This window comes from Numenius arquata, chromosome 20 (genome assembly GCF_964106895.1).
Source record: "Numenius arquata chromosome 20, bNumArq3.hap1.1, whole genome shotgun sequence".
Classification (NCBI taxonomy): domain Eukaryota; kingdom Metazoa; phylum Chordata; class Aves; order Charadriiformes; family Scolopacidae; genus Numenius; species Numenius arquata.
This window is the reverse complement of record NC_133595.1, coordinates 3,490,339-3,511,531: the sequence shown is the minus strand read 5'-3', so window position 1 is coordinate 3,511,531 and position 21,193 is coordinate 3,490,339. Positions and strand designations below refer to the sequence as shown.

Genomic DNA, 21,193 nt, shown 5'->3' with positions numbered 1-21,193 from the left:
TGACTGCACCAATGGCAAAGATCGGGAGCGGGCCTGGAGTTTTCTGTAATTCCAGTGGCAGTTTACTCTGTTACCACAGCAGAGTTTATGTGGGAAAGCGAGTTCCAATCTATCAAACTTTATTCCCCAGTGTAGTAAATAGAGGAAGCAACTTTATGATGTGACTTGGGTGTGCACATCAAGCCACAGAGAGCTTTGGACTCCAGCGCTGCTCTCAAAAGACAGTAGCAAACCATACAGGAAACGCTGGGAGTTAAAATGAAGTGTGAAATTCCTGACCAGATAGAGCCAGTGAACCAGCTCAGTGAAGGGGAGCAGACGAGGCACTTTCTTAAATTCTTCTGCGAAAGAGCTGTTTGATTACGGGGGCGTGGGGTGGGGGTGGGGGCACTGGAATCTAAAAATGGTGGGTGAGACGCTGTCCCTTGCACGTTGCAGTGGGGCTGGTGTTTTTTCGGAAGGTCTGGTGTGCTTTGAGGCCGCTTTAAAAACTGAGTTCTGATCCTTTCAGCTTTTAGGAAGTTGCTGCTTTGCTTGGAGCACGTGTTGCACGTACTCATTGGAACATCTGCATTGGCAGCTGCCTCTGTTTAAAAAGACAGGCAGCCGACTCCAGCCAGAGCGCACAAAGCAGTACAAACATAGAAACAGGGGGAAAAAAAAATATGCTTGCTGGGTTGGCATAGCTGCAGAATGCAAACAGAGCTGTCAAATAGGGACAGTCTGGGTAGAAACAATGATGCATTCATAATTTCTGGTGTGCAATTCCCCCCTTTCATTTTAGAATAGAGAGATTTAACTTCATTAAAATGAGCAACTTGTAATTTTTAAAAGTCTAGATTGAGTCACAGATCTCAGTGCGAGGTTTGAAGGTGAGGGGCTGAACACCTCTGCTGTGGCTCCTGGCTTAAAGTGTTGAGGATGCTGAAGATTTATCAGGGGCTTTGTCTGGGCCTGCAAAATAATGAAGACATCTAAAGTGAAAGTATGTTTGATTTTTTTTTTCTTCTTTTTTTTTTTTTTTCCTATTTAGTGTAACTGGCAGCTTTGTAAAAGGAAGTTTCCTGAAATGACCATCTTAGGGGAGAACTAGTATTTCCTTGGATTGTTGCCTGCAGTACATCCTTTGAGCATGAGGACTATTCTGTTTGCCTGGTAATTATGAGGGAATTCCTGCTTTGGGGAGAGGGAATGGAAACAAAAGTGCTTTTAACATACCCAAGAATATCCTCAGTGAACAAACAAATAACAATTTGTTATTTGTGATCCTCTTTGGGAGGATGCTGTTATGAAGCGTGAAGAATATTTCTTAGCTACAGTGTGGCCCTTCTAACATAATTTTTTCTCCTCTAAGATTGTACCTTGTTTTTTATTTTGAAAATCTGAATCCTGTAATATCTGTGATTTCTGTTAATTTGAAGAGGTGACTTACTGACAGAAACCAACAGACTCAGGCCTCAGAATTTCACACAGCCAATTTTTTTATTAAAACTGAACTCTGCGATGAGGGAGGCTGCTGTATTATCCCAGTGCTTTTATGGTGGCCTGTTTGTTTCCAGCTGTGTGTTTCATAGCCCCAGTCGAGCTGAGCAATACATATTGCGTTGTGTTTCTGTTTTATCTCACTGCACATGCCACGCCATCGCTCCACACGCATCCTTCGCTTTTTATGCCTCCGCTAAACTACCCTGTGCCGGTCCTTTCTCCCTGACACCTTACCTTCCTCCTGTGCTCCGTGGGCCAAGCCCAGGTGTGGCTGAGGACTCAGTCCCTCTTTCAGTGATGGCTTCAATGCTCCACTGCAATGCTGCTTCACATCTACTTCACATCTTTTTACAGAACAGCACGTAACATTTACACAGCCTCTGTCACCCTGTGAGTTCTTTGCAGACAAGTAAGTATTATTTTTCACACCTTACAAGAGAGAAAATAAGTAATCTCTTAATGTTGCTTTCAGTAATGGAAGCAAAGTTTGGTTTAATTGTACACAGTGCCTGAGAAAATGGCACTCTCACTTCTAGGTAGTAGAAATAAGGTGTTGCTCAAGGCCTCACGTAAAGTGTGTGCTTCTCATCCATTACAGTTAGTAAAGGAAACAAGACCACAGCAGATTTTGTGTTTGCCAAGGAAATGTGTGAGGCGAAGTGACAGGTGGGAAGAAGGTATTTAATAAGGGCTTCCAGTTTCCAGAGCTGTGCATAATCCATTTGTTTTGCTTTTTTCACACTTAATGACTGTGTCAGCCAGATGCAGCCCAGCACTAACTGAAGCTGGCCAGAAAGCAAGCCCCCTCCTCCACGTTTGTTTAATCCCTGTTTCTTCCCCTGCAGCCCCGTTCCCGTGTCCCACGGCTGTGGCTGTGACCCCGGCGGCGGGACTTGCTGGACCCCGCACCCCAGGTAACGCTGCTGCAGCTCCGGGACCCAACCCCGCCACCCTCGCGTCCCCGCAAAAGGCAGATAGATGTTCCCCCGCTTGGCACGAGCCTCGGCCCCAGGGCTTCCTGCTCCCTCTCCCAGATCGGCCCCAGCTGCCTCCCCGCCTCTTGCGGGGGCCGGGGCGGCCCGGGAGGAGGAGCCGCCGCCTCCCCGCTTCCTCCGGCCGTCCCCGCCGGGCGGGTCTGGTGCGTGGCAGAGGCTCCGGGCAGCTCCGGAGGTTTCTAGAGCCGCCGTCCGCTGGGTCCCGGTCGGTCTCGGCTCCCGGAGCGGGATCCAGGAGGGGAAGCCGGCTCCATGGTGCCTGCGGCGGTGCTGCTGCCCTGGGTGGCGCTGGCGCTGTTCGGGGCGGAGGGCGGCCGTGCCTCCGAGCAGGAAGGTAAGGGGGGGGTCTGCTCCGGGGCAGAGGGTGGGGACCGGCGGCTCGGGGAGCTGGTGGCCAGGCGCATCCGCTGTGGGTGCCACCACTGTCCCTAGCGCCCCGGTCCAGCTCTAAGGCATTGCCCGACCTGAGGCTGGTGCCCGCTGCAGAGCCTGAGCCCCTGGGCGGCACCCAGAGCCTGCTCCCGAGGTCTGAGGCCGGCGTGGGTGTCCTCCATTCATGCTTCTTCAGCGCCTCAGTTACCAGATGGGCACTCACATCTCTGAGTTGTACGAGATGAGCCTTGGACACCATTTCATCCCAGTAAAGTACTCACAGACCCTTGAGTTTCATCCCACCTGGGTCAGCCCTTCCTGCCTTTGAACTTACACAGTTCAAGAATTAGGTACCAGAGAGCATTTGATGCCAGACTGGCCACACTGTGGCCTGAGACCCAGGATGCTCCTAAAATAACATCAGTCTGTCCCCACATAAGCAGTTGGTAAATGCTCTGAAGAGTAATTGGTAGAACAGTAGAGGATTAGGGCAGCTACAGAATGTCAGCCAGGCTGACAAAAGAGGTTCACACGCTGTCACTCTGCCAAGAAGTTTGGATAATTATCTCTGTCTTCATTAGAGAAGTGGCAATTAAGAGGAGATTTTATCTTGCTATCTGGAATATTTTCCTTCACAGTATGTGATTCTGGTATAATTACCTTTACTATATATATTACTTCATAATAATACAGTTAATGTGTGGGAGTGTTGGAAGTTCTTTAGCTATGGTGGTATAACTAAAGCAAAATAATTTGAGCATTTAGGATAACTGTTAGACAAATATAAGTAAGAAATTAATCTCTCGGTGCTATCCTGCCTTCCTTACACACCCCTGATCTTCCAGGTTTTTAGTAAGGTTTTAGAGCACACTAAAGGTATAAAATTGGGTGCTGGGAAAAGAGAATGAGGTATGTTGGTAGGAAGAAGGATTAACTGCTGTCTGAACCTGTCACTTCTGGCATGGCTCGAAGGAAAAATGCCTTACCTTTTCAGTGCCCCTGCTTCCTCAGAGTAATACGAGAATAACGATACCTGTCTTCTCCCTTGTACATTCCTTTAAATCTCTGAAAAAGCTCTAAGCATAGTTATTTATATATAATTGAATCTTAAAAACTTTCATAAATGTAAATTTAATACAGAGATTATATTATCCACTATTAAATGGTGCACTGATTTTTTTTTTTTCTATTTGATCTCTATGTTAATGGTATTTTCTTGAACTCTATGTGGTACAGTAAGATTTCCCAAAGCACAGCCTAGGGATAAATTCATTCCTTGTCCTAAAATGCAGCTGTGTTTTCCCTGTAGAGTCAAGGCAGAAGTAAATAGCTCCAAAGTTTTTTGTTACTGAACTCGTCTTAAGATGTCACTGACTTTTACTCTTTGTAAAAACTCAGAAATCTACCCAGTCATTTTACTGTGATGTTACAGAACCCGTTTCATCAAAAAACTCACAGAAGTAGTAAATGTCCTCTATTATCATTCTACACATGGAAAACCAGAGGGATGGCTCGATTGGCTCCTTGTTGCATAGCAGGGCTAGCGGTACAGTCCAGCTCCCCTGGTTCCTAGTCCAGTGCTTGCTTCGTTAACCACACCGTGTTCATATTTTGCAGCCATACCATTATTAAATGTCTTTATACAATTCCTAATTGTTAGCATGGCCCAAGGAGTCTCTGGGCCCAGGAGGCCCAGCTTCACAGAATAGGCTACTTTAGATATGAAAAGTAACTGCGACATGGAAAATAGGGAAGCATAAATCTGCTTTTGGAGGTTTTAAAATGCCTGCATGTGGTACTGAAATTAAAAGGGTTTACTGCTCTGTCTCTGGAAATACCTATCAGCTGCACCAGTATTCAGCAAAATCTTTGAGAAAGAGAAAAAGGGGTTAAAGGAGAAGGAGTGGAGGCAGCGTAGCTCAGCACAAGCTTCTAGTACCGGACTGAAGGAATGTCTCTTGGGACAGAAAGCTTTCGCTACTGCAGAGATTTCTCAGAACTGAAACCGAGCTTAATGTCTCTCCGAGTCCTGCCCCCACAGACCAGTAATGAGAAGGGAATCTCTAACTTGGAATTCTGCTGGGGAGGATACTTCTGTCTGTGCTGACTTTGCCATGTTCCAGTGAGTTCACAGGCTGCGTGGTGAAACCTTTTCTGTCCTAGAAATGGGAAACCACTTCCTGTTCATCCCCTTTATCTCTCGCATCTTGTCCGGCAGACTTCTGGCACCCCTATCAAATGACGTATAAACAGTTTGTTGCTTTCTTGGGGTGGTGGCATGAAAATGAGTTAATGACTTATTTAATGTGAGATGTCTGAGAATTCAGGCTGAAATAATTGCAAAGCAGTCAGGCTCTTGTCTTTCTTTCCTTCTTTTATCATTATTATATGCTTTCTCCTCTCCTTTCAGGTGCTAGAATTTGATGTTTGTCTTTACATTCCTCTCTGGCAAGCCCACGTTTGCCCCTCTCTTCACTGGCAGTATGAGCTTCACCTTCTCAGAAACCGTGAGCTCAGGGCTGTATAGTAAAGCTGCCATGATTTTCTACATGCCATCATATGGCTAGAAACTTGAATGGCTTTAACATGTCCCCTGAGGAGATACATATTTTACTCATTTGTTTGCATCCTCTGACTGGGCAGGACACACGGAACTGGAGCGTGCTGGAGGAGCTGGATTAGGAGTCTGCTTCATATGTTTGAAGATCTGCCTTTAAAAGCTGCACAAATTCATATTCTTTTGTCTGTCACTCCCTTTGCCTGTGTGAATGTCTTAACAAAACACAATTACAGCTGATCTTCTATTTAATGTTCATAATCTCATCTCTTTCTATTCTGATGCAGGTAAAGGATTCTGGGAATTTCCTTGAGAACATCCTCTTTCTTCTTAACTTGGTCTTAAACTTATTTTTCACTTTTGCTGCCTTTGTCAGGCGTATCTAGGACTCCAGCTCCTAGATCTTTCCTCTCTTAAGATCAGACAGAGTATCAGTTTGGGTATGCTAAGAAGATGCATCTGGTACATCCATTGAAAAAAAAATCATTGTTCCAGAAGAAGCCTGCTCAAGCCAAGAAAATGTGCTTTCAGTTTTTCCTGGTATTTTCTGATGTTAAAATCGGATGGCCAGGATTTGCATTTAAGCGCTTTTGCCAGAACCTATACAAATTCCTACTTAAGCAAAAGTGTTAAGATGAAGTATAGCATTTAATCGTTACAATGAAGAAACCAGAGCTTCCACATAAAAATCATATTCCAGTGGTACTATAGAGAAACTTCTGAAAGAGAACTTCAGGATTTAGCTTTGTCATAATTTTAAGGGACTGGAAATGAAAAGAAGTTTGGGAGGAAAAAGTAAATGAAAATTATGGTAGAATTAAATTCACGTTGTGTACATATGAAAAAATCTGGAAGATTTTTTCAAGAATGCAGTAGAAAATTGGAGCAGCCATGGAGAGGGAATAATAACATTCAGCCGAATTTTGGTGTTCCCTTTACTCAGTCAATGCTGAGTGACAGAAAAGCAACTCTGTGGGGAACAGGAAGCCAATTGCATTAAATGGATTACTTCCAAATGGGCGTTTTGTAGTAGTTCTATTTTTTTATCTTCAAGTTTAATATCCTTCATACTGTGTGGGAGAGAAGAGAATTGTAGCTTTCAATAGCAGGGCAGAAAAACACTTAATACATTATATTTTCTTTTTCTAGCTCGTAACTTGGGCAATGAAGTTGTCTCTTTATGTATTCTCTCATTTTATACCCAGAAGCAAGTTCTAATCTCCGCTGCAAAGGAACAGTCTTGCTTGTGCTGCAATTAGTTTTGGGTTCTTCAATCAGACACTGAAATTTGAGGGCACCTTAGCCATGTTGTGTCCCCTGTGATAGTTTCTCCAGTAAAGCATTGGCTACATCCATGCTTTCTTTTTTTCCCTCTACAAATCTTTGATGAGGTGATGCCACGAAAATGCAGGTAGCAAATAAGTAGGTTGAAGCTGGTTTTCTTCCTGAGGTTGAAGCTCTGTGGGCAGTGAGAACTCCTATAGTACTTAACGTTGTACAGATAATTGGGTGAGGGTGTAAACAGGCTGCTTTCTGCTGAGCAGGCTGTGGTAGCTCCACAGTTAGACTACCTCTCCTTCCTGGTTTAAAATGAACCTGGACATCTGTCAGTGTCATATGGAACAGATGTAACCTGTGTCCTTGAACAGCAACGACTGTGCAATAGTAGGGACTTGTGGATTCTATTGCTGGATTTGTGATCAACTTAAAGAACGTACCAGGAAAGTCACTTTGCTTCTCAATGGTTGGACTTTGACTTCCCTTTGTTAAATCTGTCGAGTACCTTTAAGACTATTGATCCCTCCCTTGGCTCAATATCTGATAGCAAAGCCTCTTTGTTAGGTATGGAACAGCTGGTTGTGAAAACCATGCAAGTTGAATGTGTCTCTTGTGCTTTCTCCTGTACGCAGGAAACCTGCTGGTTCTTACTGTTGCCACCAAGCAGACTGAAGGATTCCAACGCTTTAGAAGATCAGCCCAATTCTTCAACTACAAAGTCCAGGTGATGGCTAGCAGCCTCGGTGGTGGTTGGTCAAAGGGGTTTTTGAAGTGTGGAGTGGGTAAGAGTTGGCCACAAAGTGATTAAATAAAAGCTCGAGAAAGGATGCACCTTCTCAACTGGCTGAAAAATAATGTGATTGAGGCATTTCTGCAGTGGTCTCTTATTCCATCCTGAGTGTGGCTTGGGATGAGATCCATAACTCCTGCTCAGGGGAGCCTCCTGGCGCTTTTCCATTGCAATGCCAAAACACACAGTACAGAGAGTGCTCCTGTCCCTCTTGCTGAGAGTGCTTTGTTACTGTGCTGTTACTCTCATTGTCCGTCCCAGAGAATGGTTCCAAGGCCGGTGTACATACCTAGGCCGTCTGCCCCGATGATGGTTTTCTGTTGTGATTTGCACTGGGAGGTATCAGGACTAGTAAGGTTGTGGGTTCTGGTCCTTTCCTGTGAGTCCTGCTGGGCAAGTGACCCGTTCAATGGACCCTGTGCCTGTCGTTCTTTAGGTGCTGGGGCTGGATGAGGAATGGCAGGGTGGAGATGACAAGAAGCCAGCAGGAGGTGGGCAGAAGGTCCGTCTCTTGAAATCAGCTTTGGAGCAGTATGCGGATAAGGAAGACTTAATCATCCTTTTCGTAGAAAGGTAATGGGTTGGAAAGTATTTGCCACGAGCTGAATCGTAAGGCTGCTGGTACAGGTTCTTACTGAGAAGAAGTTAACTGTGAAATAGATTGCTTTAGGAAGGTGTGTCCAGGCCTCCTCCGCCTTTTCCCCCTTAATTCTCTGCAGTTGCCTGAGAGTTGCTCAGAGCTGCATCCGTGGCAGCTGGGAAGGTCTGACCAGAGCAGGCTGATTCCAACTCTTGTATAAAGTTGATAGCGTTATACCTGCTTCTGCCAGGGTGGAATTTGGCTGCCTCTGTCTGCAGAGAATGAGCAGACAATTTCTGTGGAACTAGGCAGGCCTTTCTTACCAGAATTATTTGTTTTATAAGGTGAGGCAGGCTGCAACACAATCCCAACAGCCAAGAATAATCTGCCAGAGAAATGTGGAGAGGGAAAAGGAGGGTTTGGAGTCTCAGTGTCTTTTCATGTGTCCAACAAAAGTCAGGGCCAGGGTGTCTGTATCTGTTTCTAGCTCCCATGGGAGGCAGATCATCTTTTGCAGCTCTGAGTGTCTACGTGTGTTTAGAGAAGTTGGGAATGGTTAATCTCTGGTATGAGCAACTTTTGCACTCACCAAAATGAGTTTGAAGTATGCAAATCCTCTTGCAGAAAGTGCGAGTCTCACTCTGAGAGTGTCACCTGGCGATTAGTCTGTTCTACCCAGTACTGAGGAGGTGGCAGCTGGACTGTGGCATCCGGTGATGAGTGTCCAGTGTAGGTTCCTCCTGGAGATTTGCAGGGAGCTCATGGAGAGTGGCAGGATGCCAAAAGTTGTAAAAAGCATAACCTAGGGGTTTGCTTAATTTAGAAAGGAATGGCAGAGTAATTCTTCCTCCTATAAGTAAAACATTGTTATGACCAGTGAGGGCACCAGGGCTTCGCAGTTCCAAATGGGGGAAAAGCAAGAAGAGATCAGCGTGTTTTGCAGCTTGGAAGATTTGTTTTTATCATCAGTGAACATTTTGTAAAAATAAGAATGGGCAGAAGTTGCCCGAAGACAGTGTGGAATGTTCTGCAGTGGAAAGTAACATGTTCCACTCTATGAATAAGATTGCACTTTAATTCGCTATAATTATGAAAAAAAAAAAGGTAATAGTGTGAAGCAGAACAGGAGAAAGGGGTCCAGAATTAGCTGATTCTAGAAACTTTTTGTGCTGACATGTTTTTGTGACTCCATACACTTTTGTCCCTTTCTTATTTGTCTTTTACTCTAGCTATGATGTACTCTTTGCTTCGGGCCCCACAGAGCTGCTGAAGAAGTTCAAACAAGCCAAGAGCAAGGTGGTCTTCTCAGCAGAGAACTACATCTATCCTGACAGGAAGTTGGAAGCCAAGTACCCTCAGGTGCGAGATGGAAAGCGCTTCCTGGGTTCTGGAGGTAAGACACAACCTTCTTTCAGCTGAGAACCTCTCTCAGCTTTTTCCTCCTATTAGAAGGCCTTTGGGAGAAGTAGCAAGGGACCAGGTGTGGAAAGCGTCTTTATAGAATATTGTGCAAACTGAAGCCCTGTGCACAACTGGCCGTAACGGAAAGACTAACAATGCTCCTGTCTTGACCGGCAGGAGGGGACATAGCTACGGATTGCATGTAGAGGATAGGAACCTGCCCCCTCTCCCTTTTCCCTTTGCAGTGAGACTTGTCATTCAGGGTGTGGGTATCTGAACTTTTCCGATGCTGAAGATCACAGGTTCGATCCTGGTGTTGTTCCATGTTGGGAAGTGTGGTCTATACATGCTTTTGCTGAAAGCTTGTGTATCTCTGTGGCACCGCAGAGGGGAGTGAGACTTTGTGTGAAAGAAGTGAGAGTGTGTGTATACAGGAGAACATTCCTTTTCTGGTTGTCTGGGTTGCAACACCTCTTCATGCTTATTCCCACAGGCTTCATAGGTTACGCTCCAAACCTGAAGAAGCTTGTGGAGGAGTGGAAGGGGCAGGATGATGACAGTGACCAGCTCTTCTATACGAATATCTTCTTGGACCCAGAAAAAAGGGTAGGTGTAGCTGGATTTTGGGATTAGGAGGGGATGCCTGAGAAGCATTGCAGTTAATCTTCTGTGCAGTATCGCTGTTAACAGTAAAAGAAGTTAATCGCTTACATATTGAACCTTAATTACTGCTCTGGCATCCTCACATGAAAAAGGCCAGTATATCTAGTTACCCATTTTCCTTCTGAAAATTTGCATTCTAGCCACTACCCCCTTGTTCTCTTATTAGCAATTTCTATCTTTAAGCTCAAAATGTGAATGGAAATCCAAAGATGCATCTCAAAACAAGTCTCACTAGAAACTCATGCTGGTATCTGTATGTGCTGATATTTAAAGCTATTGAGTGTGGCAGAACTAACCAGCCTCCTCCCAGGGGATGTGACACCCAGACTCCAGGCATGTATCCTCCCTGCAGAGTGCAGTGCCAGCTTAGAGATACCCAACCTGGCACTAAACTATGTGGTAAAGGGGCAGATGAGGCCCGAGCAGATTTGAGATGATGAAAGGGACAAAGGTTGACAGCCTGGTACCCACAGGACAGCAACTGTAGACATCACAGTGGGTAGCTCTGCTGGAACAAAGAGGCTGCCACTGCCTTCAGCAAACACCCCCAGATTCTGGCTGACAAAATCTGCATCAGCCGATGCAGCGTGCCACGTAACGTCATGCAGAAGCCTGGAATGGACCCTGGATTCATCGTCGCCATTCCAGCACCGTGTGGTGCGCTGGCCGAATCCTCCAGCCCCACAGGGTGATTCTGCTTCTGTTGTTCCTGCCCATTAGGCAATGCACTCTGTCCCTGAGGGACACCACAAACGCATGGGAACTAAGAAGTCAAACTGTAACATTAGAGTCAAGAGGAAGCATTAGAAATAGGAAGCTGCTTTCACACTGATTAGAGAAGGAGTTGCACTTTTTTACCAGCAGGGCTGGTAAAAAATTCTTAACAGCTGCAATTTTTTTTCTTCCCCAAATCTGAATATGGCCTATGATATATTAATGAGAATAGTTCCTTTTATGCTCTCATCTGCAGTTCTGGCCCGGTGCCACACAAAGGCTGAGTAATTCCACTGACTTGGCATTCAGACAGCGGATGTTAGCACCCTGCTGTCCTTTCCAGTAATCGATCTTAATAGATGCCTGGAGGGACACTGAACTCTGTTAAGTCAGAGCTGGATTTTAGTCTGACAACAATCTAGTCCGAGTGTGACTTGCAGCAGGGGATAAAAACAAAGATCACGTGAGCTGGCCTTGCACCCTCGCTATGTTCTGGTTTGACACCGGTACCTGGGGCAACACTTGGGCTAACACTCACCCTGTGCATAGATGGCAAGAAACTGTCTTCACAGCAGACATTTTTGCTATCTTGGCATTCCTGCATATTATGCGTGGGTTTTATATGACCATGCTGTGAGTGTACTTCATTAATATGCTGCATATTATTATTGGCATACCCGCAGCAGTTTTAAAATGTTCATTTGTATGGTTTTGCCTACTATAGTATGTTTAAATTGTTTTAGAAAATGGCAAATTGTCCCAGATTCAAGTGAAAATGAGGATTAGCTGAGAGTGTTTTAGGCTTCAGAGCTTGGAGAATATGGAAATGATTAAAAGAATATGATATATTGCATATATATAGTTCAGCATAGGGTCTCTCAGATGTAAAGAATGGATGTCCACTTGTGTTCTAATTAAGGTTATCTCGTTCTTTTAAAGGAAAGTATCAACATCAGTCTAGACCAAAGAAGCCGGATCTTCCAAAACCTAAATGGGGCATTAGGTGAGATGGAAGAAGGAAGCTCATTTCTCCTTGGAATGCAACTGCATGCTGACACCAGAAATAAAGTTGTGTTGTGGCTGAAGGGATTAAATTTCAAAGATTCCTGTCCCTGCAGAATAAGCCTCTGCCAGAGTTCTGGGATTTATTTGCAGTTCCACTGCAAGCAACTAGGTTCTCATTGCAATTCCCTCCTCACTTGGGGGAATGCAGGTCGGGTTTTCCATCTTACACCTCCATTCTGCTTTGATCTCCAAGCATGTCGGATTGAATTAGCCTTGGGGATTGAAACTGGGAGGGACTTCAGTGCAAGTAATAACACACAACCCTGCCTAGGGCTTGCCTATCTTTCCGCTTCAGAACTGTGTCTGGAATGCCATAGAAGGTGAGATGCAGTCAGATGCTGCCTGTGAGCGCTCGCTGACCATACCAGGCTTCTGACCCAGCCTGATTGATTGATTGATTGATTTTGCTAGGCCTGGCAAAAGTGATTCACTTACTCTCCTGACACTACTGCCTATGTTTTCAGTTTACAGGCTTGCACTGCTCCATCTTTATGATACCGGCAGTGTGGTTTTTGGCTCCTCTGCTCATTATAACAATGACAGACTGGAGCCTGGATCTGTACTAGTCTGTTTTCCAAAGGTTTTTCTGTGGTTGTGTCGAGGAGACGTCTTGGATGATCTGTGCCGGGAGGGCGGGCTTTTGTCAGGGGTGAAAAAGAGAGACAGCGGGTGCATGGAATGCTTAGGTGAGAAGGGTCTGCGTCCTCCCTGGCCATCAACAGCTGTTCCTCACAGCATCGTTTGTCAATGACAGTTTTGAAAGACTGTCAATGTGGCTTCTGCCAATTTCCAGCAGAAGGTGTATTTGTCAGCTCAGCAAGCTGCACTCTGCCCAACTTCCCAGCCACCTCCTGGTATCTCATGGATCATTCTGAATGTTTTTTCTCCTTTCTGGATATGGCCTGTAGCCCTTAAAACTACTTGTGAGTGGTTATCCATGCCCACGCTTTCATCTTTCAGCAGTAGTTCTGTAGAAATGAGGCATTGTGCTGCTAATTATTAAGAAAAGCCTTCCTCTGATAACACGATGGCAATGTCATTTCCAGATGAGGTAGTTCTGAAGTTTGAAAATGCACGAGTGAGAGCAAGAAACTTGTTATATGACACTCTGCCTGTGGTGATTCATGGAAATGGACCCACCAAGGTAAGTGGGCGTCCGGAAGGAAAGATTTGATGTGTATTTATTGCAAAGTGACCCTTTAGGCTTGAGTCTGTCTCTCTGGGGCTGTCTTCCCATATGATGACTTTCCCTGTGTACATTTATATTTGAGAAACAATAAGTGGTCTGGGTCCGTAGCAGCAAGATGGGGCTGATTCAAAGATCAGCATGTAATTAGACCCTCAGCTGTCATGCTTTGCAGATTCTTGAGTCCCAAAAGAAGATAAATGAAGTTCTGATGCAATGTGGTCTTACACTAGGGGTGGGTGCAAAGAAACTCTCCTGCCCTGTAATGCGTAATGGGCAAATTGCCTTTTGCAGCTGCAGCTGAACTACCTGGGAAACTACATTCCTCAAATATGGACATTTGAGACTGGCTGCACTGTGAGTGATGAAGGTCTGCGAAGCCTCACAGGGTTTAAGGTAAGGCTGATGTCTATTCAAAGCTCACAAGACAAGTCTTACAATTACAATAGGATGTTACGTGTCTGATGTGGTACATGAGCCACCACTTCTCTCCTCTCTGAATGTAGGATGAGGCATTGCCAATGATTCTGATTGGCATTTTCATCGAGCAGCCCACCCCATTCCTCTCCCAGTTTTTCTTGCGGCTTCGTAACCTTCATTACCCAAAGCATCGAATCCAGCTCTTCATTCACAACCATGTAAGTAAAGTTGGCCTGTGATGGTCTTAGCAAATGTGGGGAAAATGTATACCTCCTCCTGCACTGTGGGCACCTTTGCAACCTTTGACTAGACTTCCAGGCTCTGTAATCCCAGTACTTATCTGCAATGGCACCTGTAAGATAGCTCCATCCAGCTGTAAAGATGTGGAAGTGGGAAGAACTGTTCCTCATCTGGTTTGGCATTTTTAAGAACAGGAGGCTGAGCAGCCTGGGATGAGCCCACTTCATCTGTTTTTCCTTATTTTTCCTTTGGCATAGGAGCAACATCACTTGATGCAGGTGGAGTCTTTTGTTAAAGAGCATGGCAAAGAATATCTCGCCATCAAAGTGATTGGACCAGATGATGAGGTGGAGAATGCTGAGGCACGTAACTTGGGCATGTAAGTGAAGAGGCTGTACATTACAGCTAGTGGGGTCAGCCTCTGTCCAAACTAAGGCAGTCCAGTTTTTCTGAGTATCGTCACTATCAAGTGGATGCTTCTCGTCTTTCAGTCACTCTCTTCTTTCAGTTTTCCTAGCATTAACTGCCCCTGCCCATTATATATCAGAAAAAGTATCAGCCCTGATACCACCTCCCTTTCTTCAATTTCAAAACCAGGTTTTTACTGGTATTTTGCCCTGTTAGAAGGATAGCCCTGTACCTCCCATCTTCATCATCCAGTCTGTATGTCCAGTCACAGATCACAAAGAATATGCAGCTGTATCTCTGAAGAGGATTGTAGTAGTAAAACTGAGAGCTAGTGGCAGAATATCTTCCTGTCTGTGATCAGGAGGTGTGAGTTTGAGCTCAGGTCTGGATTTGGGCCAGTCGTAAATGGGAACTTGTTCCATTTGTGCTGGGGAAACAGTTTGCTAAATGTTGATTTTGGCTGTGTCTCACTGTGTGCTGTTGGATACTGAACCTGATGTGCATGTACTATGCTAGCTCTCTGGGTCGTTACATTAAACTGAACTTTTCTGAGCACCCAGAAGAAGACCTTTAGTCTATAAGGTGAAGGAATTCCTGGTGTTCTGTCCCTTGGCTTGGTCTGTTGCAGGAGGATTTTGATGTTGAGTTTTCTTGTTCTGTGTCTATAGGGATTTGTGCAGAAAGGATCCTGACTGTGACTATTACTTTAGCCTGGATGCTGAGATAGTTCTGAAGAATACAGAGACTCTCAGGATCCTGATCGAACAGAACAAGTGAGTTCTTTGGTCTGAGCAATCCTTACTGGTCATCTTTCACACAAGAAATGCAGTGAACTCTTTTATCACTGAGATGTGTAAGGCACTAGGAGAACTGCGTCAGAGATGCAACATTAGACAAACACCTCTTATTTGGTCTTTTTTTATGTAGATTTAATTCCTGGATTTTAGGTAGTGGATGTAAATCATCCCTAGTTTTGTCTTTATATAGTCGCTGGAACAAATAGGATTCTAAGAGACCTGCTGCAGGGTGCAGTTATGTAGGAGATTGTGACCTTATTTGCCCTTTTTTATGTGGAATTATCTTCCAACAGGGTTAACAGAAGCAGCAACTCTGTAAGTGAGGGAGAATCTGACTCTTACAATCCTGTGGTTTGTAAATCTTTTCCTTTTTTTTCTGTGGTAACATGCTGTTCTGCAATTCCTTTTTCTTTTTGCTCGCAGGCTGGTGATTGCCCCACTGGTAAGCCGTCATGAGAAGTTGTGGTCAAATTTCTGGGGAGCGCTGAGCCCCGATGGATACTACGCCCGCTCAGAAGATTATGTGGATATTGTTCAAAGGCGGAGGGTGTGAGTATGCAAGGAGAGTTTCTCAGTGATAATAATCCCTCAAATATAAAGCTTGCTGTGGCTCATTATCATCAAACCAGCTAACGTCAAAGAACCAGAGAGCACAACTGTCTTTGTGTATAGAAGAGGAAAAGACGTCTGTACTCCCATTTGGAAGCTGTTCTGTGTTCTCCCCTGAGCAGAGAGCGTATTCTTTGGGCAGATTTTCTTATGATCAGAGTAAGGGTTTAAGAGTCCTGACTCTACTGAAATCACTTCGTCTTACTTGTGTCATGTTTTCTCACCCGTGGATTGTAGTTAGTGTGATCCTTAAAATCCTGTAAAGTACTGTTTAATCTTTATCAGATAGTCTCCATAAAACAGCAAGGCAATCCTTGAATGGAAGATTCACAAAATATAATTGTTGGTTTATTCATATTCTTGAGGGGCCCTCTTTTTTTTTGGGCCATTATAAATGCTGGAAATCAGCTTATGCACTTTTGGCTGGTTCAGTTTTTTTAAATCACTGGAAAAAAAAGTATGTTGATCTCTCTGGGAAGAGATTCAAGCCGTTAATTACGTCTCTAGCAAAAACACACAGTAGCAATTAATTGCTTTCACAGCGGACTAGCATTTGTGCAGCTTAAAAACTCTGAGCCTTGTAAGTGATTTTTCCTGGCATGACAATTCCTATTGGTATGAGTTCTCCCCACTGTTCTGAGTTGGCTCATTTAGGCAAGCCTGGCTGATACTGCGGTGCTGCCTGCCATCCCATCAAGTCCAGCAGTTTCTGTCTTGGTGGTTATTTCAAGTCTTATTCCCCTACCCCTGTGTTTCAGTGGGCTTTGGAATGTGCCCTACATCAGCAGCGTTTACATGGTTAAAGCCAAGGTGCTGCGATCGGAGCTTGACCAGGGAGATCTCTTCCACAGTGGCAAGCTGGATGCTGACATGGCTTTCTGCCACAACGTTCGGAATCAGGTCAGTGGAGGAGAGGGAGGCTGGCGGGGGAGAACTGCCTGCCAGGGTGGAGGGGACAGGATTAAGTAGTTTCAAGGCATTCAGCTCTGCCAGGGCATGGGACAGGATGAACTGGCACTATTCAATACTCTGCAGGCTTGGAACAGTGTGAGATTTCTATCTTGCTGTGAGACCACACGGAGCCAACAACCACTAAATGTGGATAACATTTCTGGTTTTGGGCCTATTCAGGGCTGTTCTAAATGGGATTGATGGGGTAAGAGGGAAGAATCTAATCTCACAGCAGCTACTGTGTTCTGCTTCCAACCCTGGCTGACAAGAGGCACAGAATTACTGGCTCTGGCTATAACCTTTCAAAGTTCCTCGTATCTAGGGTGGAAATTAAACTGAAGGCCCACAGGAGAAAGAATGAGTAAATGAACAGCTTGGGCAGAGCCATTATCTCTGGGGAACAGTCCAGTGCTTATATTTCATAGTATCTCACAGAAATACGAGGCCTGGCAACAAGGCTTGATTGTTTCCCTTCTGTCCTGCAGGGAGTCTTTATGTACCTGACAAATCGGCATCAGTTTGGACACATACTGTCCCTGGAGAATTACCAGACAACTCACCTCCACAATGACCTCTGGCAAATATTCAGCAATCCTGAGGTGAGTTAACCTGCGTGCTCAGCAGGCTTAGCAATGCGGTATGTGAAGATTTGATGACTTGCTTCACCAATAATGAAGGTCCAGGCTTTGTAATAACGATGTCTCTCGGGTGGGATGAGAAGCGTAGTCACAGATTTTAAAGAGAAGGTGTTTTTGTGATTCATAACATCTGGATCTTCACAGCCTGTGAAGTACTGCTGCGTGAGTGCCTGCTGCCTCCTTAGCCAGATTCCACAGAAATGACTGGTTTGCTTATCTTTTAACTGCAGGACTGGAGAGAAAAGTACATCCATGAAAACTACACAGCAGCTCTAAAAGGGAAGTTGGTAGAAATGGTAAGAAAACATTGCTATTATCCATCAGAACGGGGGATGAGCATCAGGACAATGCTTGTATCATCACTATCGTTATTCTCGGGAATAAGCAGTTCATCATGACCTCATAGTCTTTCAAATCCAGAGGAGACATGACCTTGAAAGTACTTCTAGAGCCAAATCATTCTTTTGGAAGTACATCTCCAGCTCTCTTAAGCGGAAGTGGGCCACATAAATCAGAAGACAAATTTCTATCCTAAATATTTTAGTTATTTTCCACTTAAACTGACTCAGTCTACAGTCAGTTTAGTCTTGTTCCTTTTGCCTCAGGCACCTGCCCTTGTTTCTGCTATTCTCACCTGTTTACTTTCTGCAGCCCTGCCCAGATGTTTACTGGTTCCCCATATTCACTGACACTGCCTGTGATGAGCTGGTGGAAGAAATGGAACATTATGGCCAGTGGTCCACAGGTGACAACACGGTAAGAAAAAGCAGGAGCTTTTTGATTTCTGGGTCACACCATTGTCCATCCGTATTTGATGGCAGCAGTGCCTCCTGGAGGAAGGCACAGTTAAAGCAGGAAACTGGAGGCAATACTCTAATTATTGTTCCTGATTAACTCTGATTTTTCCGTTGCTCTTAAATGTGAACTAATTTTTCTGAGTCCTCTTTAGTGTTCTCTGGAGCTACAGTTCTCAGCCCTTCGGATGGTGATATTGTTTACTGTAGAGTTTAATTATTGTTTTAAATGAGTTTTCCATCCTGGAAATTCTGATAAATAAATGTCATATTTATTTGTAGTTGCCAGAAACAAGTACTTTTCATTCCCGAAGTCCAAGGTTCTCATCCTCATGGGTATTTTCGTGATTCTATTTCAGGACAGCAGAATACAAGGAGGATACGAGAATGTCCCAACTATTGACATACACATGAACCAAATTGGCTTTGAAAGAGAATGGTACAAGTTCCTTCTGGACTATATTGCACCCATCACAGAGAAGCTGTACCCAGGATACTATACCAAGGTATGTATCCCTTAGCATCAAAACTTGTGGTCAACTCAGCACCTCCTCTAGTTGCAACTGTGTGAAAAAAACCTGCTAGAATCCTCTAGCAATATGTGTACTATTTCCCAGTATGGAGGAACTGACCCTGGAGTATGACAGGTATATACATCCAGAAATACGCAATTTCCCAGTGACGTTCTCCTGCCTTATTTTGCCTTTCTCTCTTAGTGGTGGGATGCAATTCAAATATTACAGCAGCTCAGTAGCCATGGTCTACTATAGCCCTGTAACAGATGTGCACTTTGTTCTTGTCTCCTGCAGACTCAGTTTGAACTAGCCTTTGTAGTTCGCTACAAGCCTGACGAGCAGCCCTCTTTAATGCCCCATCATGATGCTTCCACCTTTACCATTAACATTGCTCTGAATCGAGTTGGAATAGACTACGAGGTAAGCGTGTGCCAGTGTGTCAGGAGTTCAGTACAGCCTCTTGAGCAGTCCAGTCGGCTGAAAACCCTTTCCTTACCCACATCTGGCTTCTTCACACTGAGGATTGCAATTAATGACTGGGTCAGGGTAGAAGATTTTTGAATGCACCAGTACACAGTAGATTCCCCAAGCACCTTCTCACACTTTCCGAAGGGCTGCCGGGAGAAGGCGGAGACCCTCTCGCTGAGGTGCTTTTCCCAAGCTGATCTGTCTCTTGGTTTGTTTCTGTCAGGGAGGAGGCTGCCGGTTCCTGCGCTACAATTGCTCCATTCGAGCTCCACGGAAAGGGTGGACCCTTATGCACCCAGGACGCCTGACCCACTATCATGAAGGTCTTCCAACCACCAAAGGAACCCGTTACATCGCAGTGTCCTTTCTTGACCCCTAGAGCCATGCTTCACAGGAAGGACCTTTCCCTGGCCCTGCTCACTGCTGACTTTGAGTGGAAACAGGGAATGCTACTGAGAGTTGCTAAGGCATTGATCAAAGCTATTTGGATACTGATTTTTAACGGTATTATAAGACTCCACTACTGGAAGATCTCTCTTTCTCTCATACTGCAGGTAATATCTAGGAATATTGCTGTAGGATTTGAAAGGAGATTTTGTGCCTTCATTTTTGATTCTGCTCCTCATCCACTGTCTCTTGGAAATGCGATTTACTTGAACCATCACTGATTGGTTGGCTTTACAAAAATGTTTTCTTGGACTGGAAATCCAGCTTTTTGGAGGCAAGTCACAAGCTCTCTCTCCAAGTAGCTGGAAGCCCATTTTCATCCACAGCATGTATGGGACTGGACAATAATTCCTGGATACTATTCCAAATGTAAACCAATCAGGGAGCTGGCTCCAGGAGTCATAACAGTTAAATGTCATACCAGATGAAACTCAGCAATAAGAGCCTGAAGATCATCTGATTCCTTACCTCTTTGCAGTCCTTGGAAGTTCACAAAATTGCAGTGGCGATATAGGTGCTTGCAGTTAGTTAAAGGAAGGTCCACTAACTATACATTACCTCTGGGATTAGACAGAAGAGATACAAGATAGCCCCCCTGTCTTCTCTTACTGCAGCTGAAAGGAGCATGTGTACCCAGACAGATTCAGACCATGTCAGGATGTGTAGATAAAATCAAAGAAAGGAAAGGCTGAGAACAACTAGATCAGTCAGGAGGGCTTCACTGCTGAATCATCTCGGTTCTATCCCATGTTAAAATTGTCAAAAGCTCTAATCAATCTCTGGGTAACAACCCAGAGGCCCCAGTGGTCTTTGGTGGCCTCATTCCAATTCTCTGTGATTGTTTTCATAACTTTCTTTGCATCTAACTTGAATGGGCCATCAGAGAGCTGTTCTCTGGTACTTAGAGGAAAACATTATTCAGTGTTTCTATGATTTGAGGTTCCAAACCAAAACACTCCACTGCAGACACTTCTCCAGTGGGGTCGAGGGTGATAGAAATGAGTGGTTGGAAAGCGTTGAGAGATCGTGGTGGGCTGGTAGGTATAAAAATCTGTCTAGACTAGACCCATGGTTAGAGAGGGAAGGGGGAGAAACCTTTTCAGCCGTTCCTGTGAGATACCTGCTCTGCTCCTCAGACACCACACTGCTCTGGGGCAGCCAGTATATTTGACATGTTTGACATCATGATTGTCCTTAGAAAGAAAATATTCCTTAGTTCTCTGTCTCCAGCTTGTGCTGTCTGATTGTCAGGTGTAGAGCTCCTTCATCAGGACGGCTCACATTAATGCAGGGAGAGTAGCTTTAGACATATAAATTCTGGCAGGGAACTTGATGGAATTTGAATGGACCTGAGGATGGTGACGTTGACCTTTTTCTGCTGCTTTCCATGTGCTTTTTAGGTCTGTTTCAAGGCTACACACTCGCTCGTGCCCACGGGAGAAAAACCCAGGCAGGGACAATCAGTTTGAAAAGTAAAACAATAATAAATGTTTTTAGATGAAACCCAGAACTATCTGTTACCAAATGAAGGGACTCAATAGGCCAAACGTTGGGAAGATGTAGAAAAGGCGTATGTATTTATTCAGCAGGTTGTGGTGTTTTTTTTTTTTTCTTCACTTATTTTGTTGTGTCTTTCCTCTGCCCAGTGCGGTGATTGTAATTAATGAAGAGTCTGTCGCGGGAGACTCACATTAAACCCTTACCCCACGGTCACGCCGTCAGTGGGTTTTCATTCCGGCGGTGGAGGGGGGGCCGGGGCCGGGGCCGCTTCCCTCAGCCCTCAGCCTACCGCTCCCGTGGTGCCCCGCGCCGGGCCCGCC

General features: G+C 44.9%; 1 protein-coding gene across 1 annotated transcript; it reads left to right on the top strand.

The window, feature by feature from the left end:
* The first annotated feature begins 2,603 nt into the window (after window positions 1-2,603).
* On the top strand, window positions 2,604-21,085 carry PLOD1 (procollagen-lysine,2-oxoglutarate 5-dioxygenase 1). The gene is made up of 19 exons (XM_074161554.1): window positions 2,604-2,814; window positions 7,320-7,411; window positions 7,914-8,050; window positions 9,287-9,450; window positions 9,952-10,064; window positions 11,775-11,838; window positions 12,947-13,044; window positions 13,381-13,482; window positions 13,593-13,724; window positions 14,004-14,125; window positions 14,823-14,927; window positions 15,375-15,500; window positions 16,319-16,460; window positions 16,997-17,110; window positions 17,380-17,445; window positions 17,801-17,905; window positions 18,303-18,449; window positions 18,753-18,878; window positions 19,150-21,085. Exons 1-19 carry the CDS (start codon window positions 2,733-2,735, stop codon window positions 19,303-19,305), a joined length of 2,193 nt encoding a protein of 730 aa, XP_074017655.1. The 5' UTR covers window positions 2,604-2,732; the 3' UTR covers window positions 19,306-21,085.
* Window positions 21,086-21,193: the final 108 nt, after the last annotated feature.

What these genes read in the sequence shown, in the direction of transcription:
- PLOD1 (XM_074161554.1), top strand. Translation starts at nt 2,733, where the DNA reads ATGGTGCCTGCGGCGGTGCTGCTGCCCTGGGTGGCGCTGGCGCTGTTC. An exon ending in AAACCTAAATGGGGCATTAG is followed by an intron (nt 11,839 to 12,946) that starts GTGAGATGGAAG and finishes TGTCATTTCCAG; the next exon opens with ATGAGGTAGTTCTGAAGTTT. An exon ending in ATGGAAATGGACCCACCAAG is followed by an intron (nt 13,045 to 13,380) that starts GTAAGTGGGCGT and finishes TGCCTTTTGCAG; the next exon opens with CTGCAGCTGAACTACCTGGG.